This window comes from Vanessa tameamea, chromosome 19 (assembly GCF_037043105.1).
Source record: "Vanessa tameamea isolate UH-Manoa-2023 chromosome 19, ilVanTame1 primary haplotype, whole genome shotgun sequence".
Taxonomy (NCBI): Eukaryota; Metazoa; Arthropoda; class Insecta; order Lepidoptera; family Nymphalidae; genus Vanessa; species Vanessa tameamea.
Genome location: NC_087327.1, coordinates 2745477 through 2757047, shown reverse-complemented (window position 1 = coordinate 2757047; position 11571 = coordinate 2745477). Strand labels below are relative to the sequence as shown.

The 11571-nt window shown below is 33.2% G+C and overlaps 2 protein-coding genes across 2 annotated transcripts in view; one reads left to right on the top strand and one right to left on the bottom strand.

Moving 5' to 3' along the window:
* Positions 1 to 675: 675 nt before the first annotated feature.
* Tw (twisted) lies at positions 676 to 10343 on the bottom strand. Its single transcript, XM_064217829.1, has 16 exons — positions 10146 to 10343; positions 9964 to 10044; positions 9730 to 9814; positions 9293 to 9397; positions 8250 to 8358; positions 7495 to 7583; positions 7185 to 7373; positions 6104 to 6210; positions 4992 to 5184; positions 4217 to 4429; positions 3825 to 3935; positions 3214 to 3343; positions 2607 to 2755; positions 2219 to 2375; positions 1367 to 1528; positions 676 to 915 (listed from the first exon to the last, which is right to left on the bottom strand). The coding sequence occupies exons 1-16, from the start codon at positions 10193 to 10195 to the stop codon at positions 698 to 700; spliced, it is 2148 nt and encodes a 715-aa protein (XP_064073899.1). The 5' UTR covers positions 10196 to 10343; the 3' UTR covers positions 676 to 697.
* An 897-nt stretch (positions 10344 to 11240) lies between these two features.
* The window catches only part of LOC113397075 (actin maturation protease), a 174694-nt gene continuing 174363 nt past the window's right edge, over positions 11241 to 11571 (top strand). The window contains exon 1 of the mRNA XM_026635228.2: positions 11241 to 11252. The gene's annotated coding sequence lies outside the window, so the exon portion shown is untranslated. The remainder of the gene's footprint in view (positions 11253 to 11571) is intronic.

Here is an 11571-nt window from a genome sequence, read left to right as displayed (position 1 = left end):
TGTCTAAACAGTAAAGAACCTCTACACTTTTTACAACGATATGGAAGTGTTCGCGATGTTCGGGCTCGTTAGATGAGGCAATAAGATCATGAACGATGAACGGGGAACACGTGGCTAGTCCACGGAGTACTTTATGTATGAAGCGTTGAAATGTTTGTCCCGCGTTTTTTAAACAGGGACTTAAGTGTGATTTCAGAAATACTGTAGTATCGGTTACATTTAGATCACTATTGTTTAAAGTTAGCTCTAAATTTTGCCATCTCACATTAGGTAAGGCAAGCAGTGCGCATTTTGTCTTTCTGACGTTTACAACTAAATTATTATTATTTTTCAAACCAACTTTGTAATAATTCATTGTTTACATCGTCATGATTAGCTTGTTTCCTGTCAATTTCAAAAAGTCATGAGGTATCAGCAATACAATATCACAAATGCCAAAGATATAAATAAAAAATGTTGTCTATGTATAATTAATATTTAATAAAAAATTAAATATTTTATGTATAAAAAGTGTAAATATAATCACATTCCTAATTATTATTTTTACTTGTTAATGTAACATAAATAAATAATATAATATAAAATGTATATAAAAATAGCACTTTTTGCTTAAAATTAAGGACGGAAACATATTTAAATACAAATATATAAAATACGTAACATTTTATAACTTGCAATATTTATTACTATTTCTAATTTAAAATTCCCATGACTCCAGCCATTTTAGTCCAGCCATCGTTGAGTTGGGCTCATTGGACAAAGGCCCGTTCATTCCGTAAGCGAGGGGCGAAAACAAGTAGAAACTATATACGGCAGTGGATATCACTAGACCCATGGCACACTGGTATGCCGTTTTGCCCAACTCCTGGCTCAAGTAACGTCTTAGGTTTCTCAGTAAATACACTGTCAGAATACCTGGAAAATAAACAAAAATATATCCAGTACACAATATTGTATTTATCAATGGGACGTGACTGGCTATATCTGAATTATTGGCCCCAATGCGCTATGAGTTTGTATTATTTGTATTATTTACAAAACTAAAAAAATATTGTGACTTTTAAACGGGAAGAGATAATAAAATAAATAAATTTAAATATCTTTTTTTTCCAAGTGAGTATTAAAAAAAACTTTGTATCATTTCGAACAAAATGCGGGTAATAATTAATCAAAGGCATATTACATTGAAATTCAAAATAATACCGTTTTAGAAATTCGATGATCTAACCGGCTAGCGAATCTGTCACGTTAAATCCATTGATGCCGTTCTTGAGTACCATCCCATGGTTCGAAAAAAAATCAGGTTTTTAAATAATATTTGTATACCGAGTAAGACCGTATTTGAACAGGGAGGCGGTAACCGTACCGGTGAGCATGGAGCTGAACACGAGCGCGGGGAAGTAGTGGTGGAAGTAAAGCACGCGGCCCATGGCCCAGAACGGCACGTAGTGCAGCGCCCAGCCCGCGCAGCTCCAGCCCGCCGCGTTCAGCAGCGAGCCGTCGCCGTCGCCGTCGCCGTCGCCGGTTTCTGCGAACAATCACACGTTATGCTGCATGCACATCTCTGCTAGCGGACGGTATGTCATTTATACAATATATATAATAATAGCATATCTATGTTATTATTATAAACGCGAAAGTAGCTCTTTTCCTTTCAGGTCCAGACCGCTGAACCAAATTTGATTAAATTTGTTATGAAAAACAACCCTAAAACAGGAGCGAAGCCGCAGGCGACGACTAGTGCTTAATAAATTATTAAAAGTGAGTTATTAGGCGTCTCGACGAAGCAACGAATGGGCGCGGTATGAAGGAGAGCGGAGTGAAATAAGTGTCTTCGGAACTGAACCAACATGTACAATTTCAACTCGCGTATGGTAAGAGAAAGTGGTACTAATTTAACTTTTGGATATTAGAAGGATATCCGATGATTAGAGACGTAAGGGATAGTTAATATTTCTTACAGTACCATTGTATATGGTGGTGACCACTTATCATAAGGTGGTCCATTTGCTAGTCTACCTACCTAGTAAATTATTAATATAATATTTATTGTTTAGGTCGAAAGGTTTCAAATCTATGATAGCAATGTTCACTGCGTATTAGAACCTGCGAGCGAATGCGATGGCGATATAAATATATATATATATATACGCGAGTGACAGAGACAAGTTAATAAGGAGTATAAAAATGTGATTTTTTTAATGATAAACAAGCTCACCTTGTATTTTTTTCCCAAACGCTTTTGCTCGTTTTTCCCTCACTGAATTGTAAATGAATACAATAAAAAATATGACGAGAAATGCTAGATTAGCCCACCATACAACTGGATTGCCGAGTAGGTATATTCTGTGAGCACTTCCTGAAAAAAACTGACCCTGAAACATTTTTTTTAATTATAATTTATAACATAAAATACAACAATTATACGCACATTAGAGTTAGTGACAAAAATTCTAAATAATTTACTGAAATGCTGTTTGATTTTATCTCAACATTTTAAATTCTAAAACATGCAGATTTTTTATAAGCGTATTATCAAAATGTGTGATTTAAATAATACAAGATATACCAAAGTTCTAATATAATCTGTCCACATAGTTCCTTACTCTATAGTTGATGGGCCACTGCCAGGGTTGCGAGGTTACTTCTCCCTCTTTAGGTTTAAGGCCAGCGTTTCCCTGCAGCATCACTGCATGAGACTCGAACAAGCGTTCCAGAAAACCCGATGCATAAACTTCAAAACTCATCTTTGGTACTGTAATAAATAAAATTATATAAAACACTGTAAATATAAAATAATTTATATGAATATTGGAACTGGTATGTGTATGAGATATTATTAAGAATTGGGTTACGTCAGTTACTGCATTTCTCAAGGAAATGCTATGTACTCTATCTCGATCAAATAAGAGTCAGAATAATACTATTCTCATTCAAACATTTCACAATATTACTTAGATTCAATTCAGAACCTGTTGCCTCAAGGTACTTATAGAAATAATCCGCGCGCGTTCAGATACGACCTTTTAGAATTGACTCGTCTTATTTTAGAGTTTCATATGGTTGTACAATTATTATTTTAGTGATTTTTATTCACTAAAAAAAAATCAGACAAAGACTAAGTTCCGTAAGCACATTAAATAAATATATTAATTTATATTTAAGAGTAATACATATTATCGATCGTCAGAATCATCAATCAAGAATACTTACACTGATCGAATATGTTGTCCTCGACGTTCCAAAGCGCGTTCTTGTCTCGCAAATTGGGATTACATGCGACCTCTTGCTGCTCGAAGCCCCACTTCGGCAGTTGTTTGCCGGTCGTCGTTAAAGCGCACGCCTACAGATTTCAAATTTTATTATTTACATTTGGTTGTAGGACTTTGTGCAGGTTAGTCGAAGAATGTATCACATATCGTAGTACATCATTATATGATAGCAGTCACATAATATATATATATATATATATTTTTTAACTAATTTGCATATTTTGCCATCAATGTTTTATGTTCATAAAGACGGCAAAAATAGGTTAACATTTTATGAAAAGCAAGTGTCCGGCCAGCTTTGCAATGCCTCCTTAATTTCTTTTAAATTGTCAATTTTCAAACTCTTCGCACGATATCTTATTATATGGTAACGAATATGACAGACATCTATATTTTAAATCACTGAAGTGATTTTTTTTTTTCATTTCCTAGTTAAACGGAGTGTTAGGGTGGCGTTATTCCATTTCCGTGGTGCTATAATCTCGATTTCTGGCCGTCAGTTACTATTTAAGATTTAAAAGACCGCGAATCTTTAAAGTGAATTGGAAATACCTGCAAGTAGTGCACGAACATAATTTTGCTGCGAACGGTTTGAATTTCGTCTCCATCTTTGCCACCGGATATGATAACCTTCCACACGTCGTTTGCGTCGCCGACGCCGTCCTGGAATATCGGTTTCGTTAGAACGTCGCCGACGGGTCTTCGGTTGCACTCGGTCGCTTCGAAATCAATCGTCGATAGCAATCCATCAACTCACGATCGCGGTCATCGGCACCGAGCGTTGGCAGAGTGAGGAAATCCGCTCTCAAAAGAAAACATCACAATAATATCGAAGGGCAACACCGGGAGCGTTGCCGTCGAGCCGTACTCTCGCACCACGCGGTTAAAAGAGCCCGTGACAAACACTCTACAAAAGAGCGCATCGAAGTCCTCGCCGGCCTCACCTCCCCGTAGCCGGTGACCTGCAGCAGCTTGGGCGACAGCGGCGCGCGCTCGCGGTGCGAGTGCAGGTTGCGCGCGCTGGCCGCGTGCGTGAGGCGCAGCAGGTCGCCGCTGCGCACGCGCGCCGCGCCGCCCGCGCCCCCCGCGCCCGCCGCGCCGCCCCACGCGCGCACCTGCCAGCGGTTGTTGTCGTCCTTGTGCGTGTACGTCGTTATCTGCGGACGGCGGTGCGTGTCGGTCACGAGGACGCCGGTCTGCGCGAGTCGGCCCTCGGGCTCGAAAATTAACGCACAGATCGCCGTTTTTATAATTATGTCATGAATCTGGATTTATTAAAACAGGAATCATGAGAAATAACACGGCGTTTTCTCGCTCTTGTAGTAGCAGGTTGTTTTTGGGAAATGTAAAGCGACTCGATCGATCGATTGTTCAATCCATACGAATATTTCAGTTCGATAAATTGCGGGGATTAAATTTCTTTTAATACATTGGTAGGTAGGCGTTCGAGCAAACGGGTCACCTGACGATAAGTGTTTATCGTTGTCAATTAACATAAGAAATGTTAACGATTCCTTACATCGCCAATCAACCTTGACAACAGAGCTGTAATGCCCATTGAGCCTGTCTTTACACTGGCTCCTTCGAACCGACACACAGTATTATTTATTGCTGCTTGGCAGTAGAAAATATTGAGTGAGTGGTACATTCCTGGGCGGTCACCAAGTAAATACGATAACCGTACATTTACAACACACGCACTGTAATGGTGTACCGTACCTGCTGCTGTCTCGCTCCTACTCCGGCTGGGTACAAATGGTGGTGAGAGTGTAAATACCCTCCACCTGTTCGATGGTTCTTTAAGGTGATGATAGCACCATACGCGAGAACTCGAGGTGCGCTAGCATTGTGAAGGCTGTTACCTTCCAAGCGTGCTTGGAAACCAGACGAGTAGAAGCCATCTCCGTTGCCACTAGAAAGATTAACTTACATAACAAAACGGGTATTTAATAGTTTATATTTATTATAATTATTAAGGGTCGAATGCTCATATGTCAGTGTAAAGAGATAAATATTAAATAAAAAAGGATATGTCTCGCGGGATACGGTTGTAACGAAGTTCCTTTCGCTATATGTTAAGTACTAAATAACAGCTACAATAAAATTAAATAATTGATATATACGTTTGAGCATAATTAAATGTCCAGAAATAAAATTGTTATTAAAAATTCCCGTATCAATTAAAACAATAAAAAAATAATGTTTAATGCTATACAAAACCGTTAATAAGACCGAGAGAAAAAGAAGAAAGAGAAAAGTGTTAAAGCGCCTCGCTTTTTCTTACACGAAAATTTCCGCTAAAATTAATTGTAATGTAAACCGCGTAAAATTTGCGTTAATTCTTTCGGTAATTATATAGCTGTACTGTATCGAATCCACTGTATACTAATATAAATACAAAACTAAATTGAAGAGTACTTAAGCCTGTCTAAAAGTCGATGGAACCAATTTAATTAATATATTATGAAACTGTTCAACAAAAACGAATTTGATTCAATTTTCCTTGGCGTGAGCATTATTGGCGGAATTTATGGCTCAACTGTATTACCATGACGTTTACTCTATTCCAACCATAACAGGAAAAAAGCCAGATAAACAACATTTGACAGCTAATTGATCAATCTATGATATTCACTATGAATTTGCGAAAAAATGGCGTTTTGAACGTCGACGAAACTGTTATAGGAATTTTGGAAAAGTTTAATTTAGTTATTAAGATAATTATTATGAATACACTCAAACGATATATGACCTTATAAAACTAAACAGTTACAGTCATGCCGTGGGATGTTGGTCCAAAGACAACTGATACTATTGTTGTTATTTCTTACCTTTTACTGAGAACTGTTAGATGAATCCAGAAAAAGAAAACATACAGTACGATTGGCCACAATATGAGAGTAATGCTTCTTCCGATGAGATGCTTTATCGTCAAACTCTGAAAATAACGTTTCATTATTAGAAACAACTCTATGTGATTCTTACAGGCGGCCTGCAATACATTACTCTTTTAATATACTGGACGATACTTTAGCTATTATATGACTTACCATAATAATATAACTAACCTTTAAACTAATAAACAATTATTTTAATTTGTTAAAGAATAGAAATCAGCTTCTATTAATCAACCATATTCTTAATTTAGATGGTTATATTTAGAGCAATTAAGCCATTTGCTGGCCTACATAGTATTTTAAATCAAAAAATGGTAATAAAGTCCTTTAGACTCTTTGTAACATACATAGTAATTACATACGACCCGTCCATGTCTAGAGAACAAACAAAAAATACTGCTTATCGTATTCGTATATATGGTGCGAGAGCCGAACAAGCGTATATGGTGCTAACCCATCGCGCTCTTACAAATCACACGACAAAAACCTAATGAACCTATGAGATGGCGAAAGTGCATAGATAACAATGGTGCGTACTTTTATTAATTAAATATAATTTACAAAAAAAAAAACTTTATATACCGTACAAAACGCCAATTTCATATATAAAGACTTCATATTTCATTAGTAATTTAATTTCTAAAATATTTTCAACTTTAATGTGTAATTTTTATTTAATTGAATGTTTATCTTTGTCGTATTTATATAGTATTCAGTTTTTTTGGTAATAATGTAAGCGTTTTCTTAGGACGCACAAATTGTAAATATTTAGTGTAATGATTTTATTGATTAATTTTATTTTAAGATTTTATATATATATATACTGACACATTTATATAAATTTATTCCGATCTGACAAGCAAGCAAGTGTTATTTTATTAACAAGAAGAACTACAAGCAAGCTAGGGACTAGTAAACTCTACAAGTTTATTTGAGGATTATGTAAAAATCAGTAAAAAATTGATACATCTATAAAAAATAATATTTCTTAATATTTAACTTAGAGTCAACTTACCACAGGCTTTGATAGGTCACCTAGCACATTCCACAAATCGGCAATAGTTCGAAGACCGACGAAAAGAACAACAAACAGACCGACAAATTTAACAGACATTGTACAAGCAAGTGAAGCGCCCAAGTATAACTGCCAACATAACATTCTTGTGGAAAATGGCTCAAGACCAGAATCAGTAAGCGATCGAACCTGTAGACAAGACAGTTTAATCAATTTCTTTGCCCAAAATATATTTTTTGTATTTCGTCACACAATAGCTCAATATATTAAAAGATCGTAGTATGTATATAAATTAATTTACTAAGCTTACCTTAAAGACACCATAAATTGAACAGCTCATAAAAAATAACAGAATTGGGTCAAGCAAAATGTATCTGTTAAGAGTCAAAAAGCCGACATCTAAAAAAATAATAATAATAGTTACAATTTAAAATGAATAGCAATCCTATAAAGAAAAATAAAAAACAATTTAACAAACGAAAGAGTATCTGACCAATCAAAAAAGGTCTGACAGCATGTGGACACACTCGCATACTCCTTACAATGTGTTTGTGGTTTGTGTGCTGCGTGAAGAGTGTTGCCACTGAATATTATTTACCCCCATTTCTTCACCTACACTAATAGTATAAAGCTGAAGAGTTTGTCTATTCTTTTTTTTTTAATATTCATAAGATTAATTTCCTTTGCCTACGATGGCAAAAGTAGTTTCATAAAGTACAATTATTGTCAGTATTAATAAGCAATGTCAAATGAGAAAATCATCTCCCCAAACATAAAAATTTGGCTCACCAACTTCTTATAAAGTGCTCTCTCCTCTTGAAGAGAATGTTTGAAGCTTATTCTATCACACTACTGAAAGGTACGTTGATAGATACAGATTTGACAAAAAGTTAAAAAAAAAATACATGTTACACAACAATATTTGCCTTTACCGCAAGTATAAGATAAATTTTGATCATCAATTAATGGCATGTTAACTGGTGCTTGCTTGGTTTTGAAAGCATAATTTACAACCTCAGCTCATATAATATGTAGTATTCAAATAATAAAGGTCAAAATACTTACCACATAGTAACAGTAATGTTCCAATAAAAGTGGAGTCAATTGATTTAGTCATTTCCCACATTGTTAAAAATGTAAGTGGAATTATCAGAGCTCCTAATGTAGTGCAAAACTGTAAAGAAAGGTTTTATATTAGATTTTTTATTTAAAAACATCACCCTAAACTCATAAAAGCTAATAAACAGGCAAGGATAGAAAAGTACTATGAAATAATGTTTTCTCTGTTTGTCAACCAATACTCTTATAATACTGTTTTTTTTTGTTTGACAAAAAAATTATGAAAAAAGGGCAGCAAGAAGTGTTTGAAAAATATGTTATCTTCAAATTATCAGTAATACCCAGAGTATAATTTAGACTACATAGTGAAAACTATTATATATTAAGTCACAAAATCAACCATATTATTTCTTTTCACAAAACATACAAGGCAATGATATGTGTTTTAGTAATATTTATTAATTAAGGAAATCATTAAAATGATTTCCTTAATTAATAAATTTCATTGTTACCAAGATTGTATAACCACTGATTAATGTCTTACAATCATAGAAATATATTGAATATATCAATACTAATATGATGAATGTGAAAGTAACCGTGTCTGTCTGTCATTGGCAACAACTATTTATTGCATATTTATGATGTATATAAGTTAAATGACAGATACTAATATATTATGTTTTTTTTTTATATTTAATGAACTTACATTATTGACAAATGAATTTGCACAAAGATATCTCAGCACTCAAGCACTACTCTAGCTTGTGTGCTAGTTAGTAGCCTTAGTTCACATACTGCAGGCATCAAAATTAAATAAAAAAATATACATTGGTGTACATTGCTAGCTCTAAGAAAACTGTGTATTTATCAACTTTTCATTAGCAAATGTCTTCACAATATTATGGTATTATGTATTTTAATGTTTATTAAATATGTCAATACAAATTTTCCAGCAGCCTTGATAAGTGTATATGTGGATCTTGGTTTTAATTTTATAAAAGTAAACAAAGACTTGAATGTCCAATTGGAATTGTATTTCAACTTACAATTCTCATGCCTTCATATCTAGCTCCATCATATTTGTCACCAGGTTTTTCAAATGGAAATTTGCCATCATATCCTGTCAACTTTCCAGACAAGGCTATAAGCATCTAAAATTTAATTATTCTTATGTTAGTTATACACAAATAAAACATATAACTGAATTTAAATGGAAGGTTCTATTTACCATCTTCAAAAATTCTTCAGTATTATGAAGTATGTAATACTTACAATACCAGTCTGACTTTTATATACTATATTCAGTAGAAAATAGGAAAAGTCATACTAGGATACTTAACAAGAAATAGGGATATTAAACTTATCTAGTCTGATCACCATTAACATTTTGTTTTAAGTGTTTTGTTATGAAATTTGAATCAAGCTAACCAAAGGTATTTGTTTATCTTTTAAATGTCAATGATCTTTAGCTGAATAATGATACCTTTCCAAGCGGAGGATGAACATCAAAGAAGAATGTTCGATTTATATACCAACTCGCCATTTTGCCAAAATGTGTTTCATCCCAACTGTAACAATAATATATATTTTTTTGTGTTTATATCTAAACTCTTACAATTTAGCGTTTGAGTGTAAAATTAAATTTAATTATTAAAAATTAACTAATAATATTGATATTAGTTATAATTCAAAGAAACAAAAAAACCGCAAGACTCACCAAACATGATCAGGTTCTAAAACTTTGTAAAATCGAGTCAATAATGTTCCTCCGCAGAGAATGCCGAATGTTAACCACCATCTAAGAAAATAATAGAAATAATATGGAACTAATAACAATCTTATTCAGAAATTAAAGTTTGTGCACTTTTTTTAAAACTTCAGTATGTACATTATACATACATTTTATTATTTGATGAACTTGCTGACCGATTTTTTTTTATCTCAGTCATAGTGTATATTTACAATACCATAACGTATACTACAATAGAAAAATAAAATGTATACATATTAAAATAAATGAAAAATTAGAGGAGAAAGTCACAATAGTAACGTATAACGGTATTTATTTATTAAATGTCTTAAAGTTTGTCAAATGCTAGTATTGCCAGTCAATGGCCGAATCATAGATAATACATAAATACTGAAACTGGGCCGAATTGTCACAGCTATCAATAATTTGTCAAATTATTCTAATCAATGCAAAAAGAAGTATCATTGCGTATAAAAAATGTCCCGTAAAATATAAATAATCTAGATGGTATTACTAGGTGAGATAAAGTGAAATTTAAAGAAACGCGCTAAATATCAACGATTTATACTGATAATTTTATTTTTTTAATAAAAATATTTTTTCTCACATTTAATATATATTTCTTGGGTTATTATTCCCTAAATATCTAAAAAAACAGTTACTACGTACTACGTTAAAAAAAACGGTGCTTTCATCAACTACAAAGTAATATTTTATGCTATTTGTTTGCTGTTTTGTGTTAGGACACTGCACTGCATCGACAACTTTTTCTGGTAAGACAGGTACTGGTACCCACTACTGTCTCTAGGTACAGCAATAGTAGTAGACAGTAGTAGTAATAGTAGTACATACTCTCTGAGAATTAATGGAACCCTTATTTCAAAACATCACTTTTTTTTAAATTAAGTTATGAATTTAAATTTGAATGAATCTTTAGTATATAATTAGTATTCATCGGTTATCCCATAAAAGGGAAAGGTAATAAAATCGCCAGCTTATAGTTTATTTTTAATATCTATTGATTTTATGATATTAAATCAATATGATAATATATTATCATATTTTTTATTGCTTTTACTTTATAATAAAGCATTTGGTTTATTTAATGATGAAATGAATGAATAAAGGTTTACGTAATTTAAACCTTCATAAAAGTTTATTATAATAATACGCGCGTTATAAGTCAATCTGTGTCGCAGAACTATCGATAGTTGACCTCGAAAACAATTCAGGATATCGATAGTACTTACTATCAAATGGAAAAGAAAAGGATAATGACTAAGTCAAAGTTCTCATTAATGTTTTTTGAATCGAGGCCCTGATTTATCATTGAATATTGTTATTTTATTGAAACGCGTCTTTGGAAATTGACGGTCGTATGTAATTATGTAAATTTTACACTTCTACCAGAAGACACACAATTTATAAACTTGAGGGTATACTTTAATCTGTTTTTCATAAATCGAAGAAAAAGTATTAAATGTATTAATTCTTATACTCTTAACTGGCTTATTAAAATATTTTGTCTTTACCTGGCTTACTAAATAACTTATCTTGAGAAAGTAATACTATCGA

What these genes read in the sequence shown, in the direction of transcription:
- Tw (XM_064217829.1), bottom strand. Translation starts at nt 10,195, where the DNA reads ATGACTGAGATAAAAAAAAATCGGTCAGCAAGTTCATCAAATAATAAA. An exon ending in AGTTCATCAAATAATAAAAT is followed by an intron (nt 10,045 to 10,145) that starts GTATGTATAATG and finishes TTATTTTCTTAG; the next exon opens with ATGGTGGTTAACATTCGGCA. An exon ending in GATATGAAGGCATGAGAATT is followed by an intron (nt 8,359 to 9,292) that starts GTAAGTTGAAAT and finishes CTTTCTTTACAG; the next exon opens with TTTTGCACTACATTAGGAGC.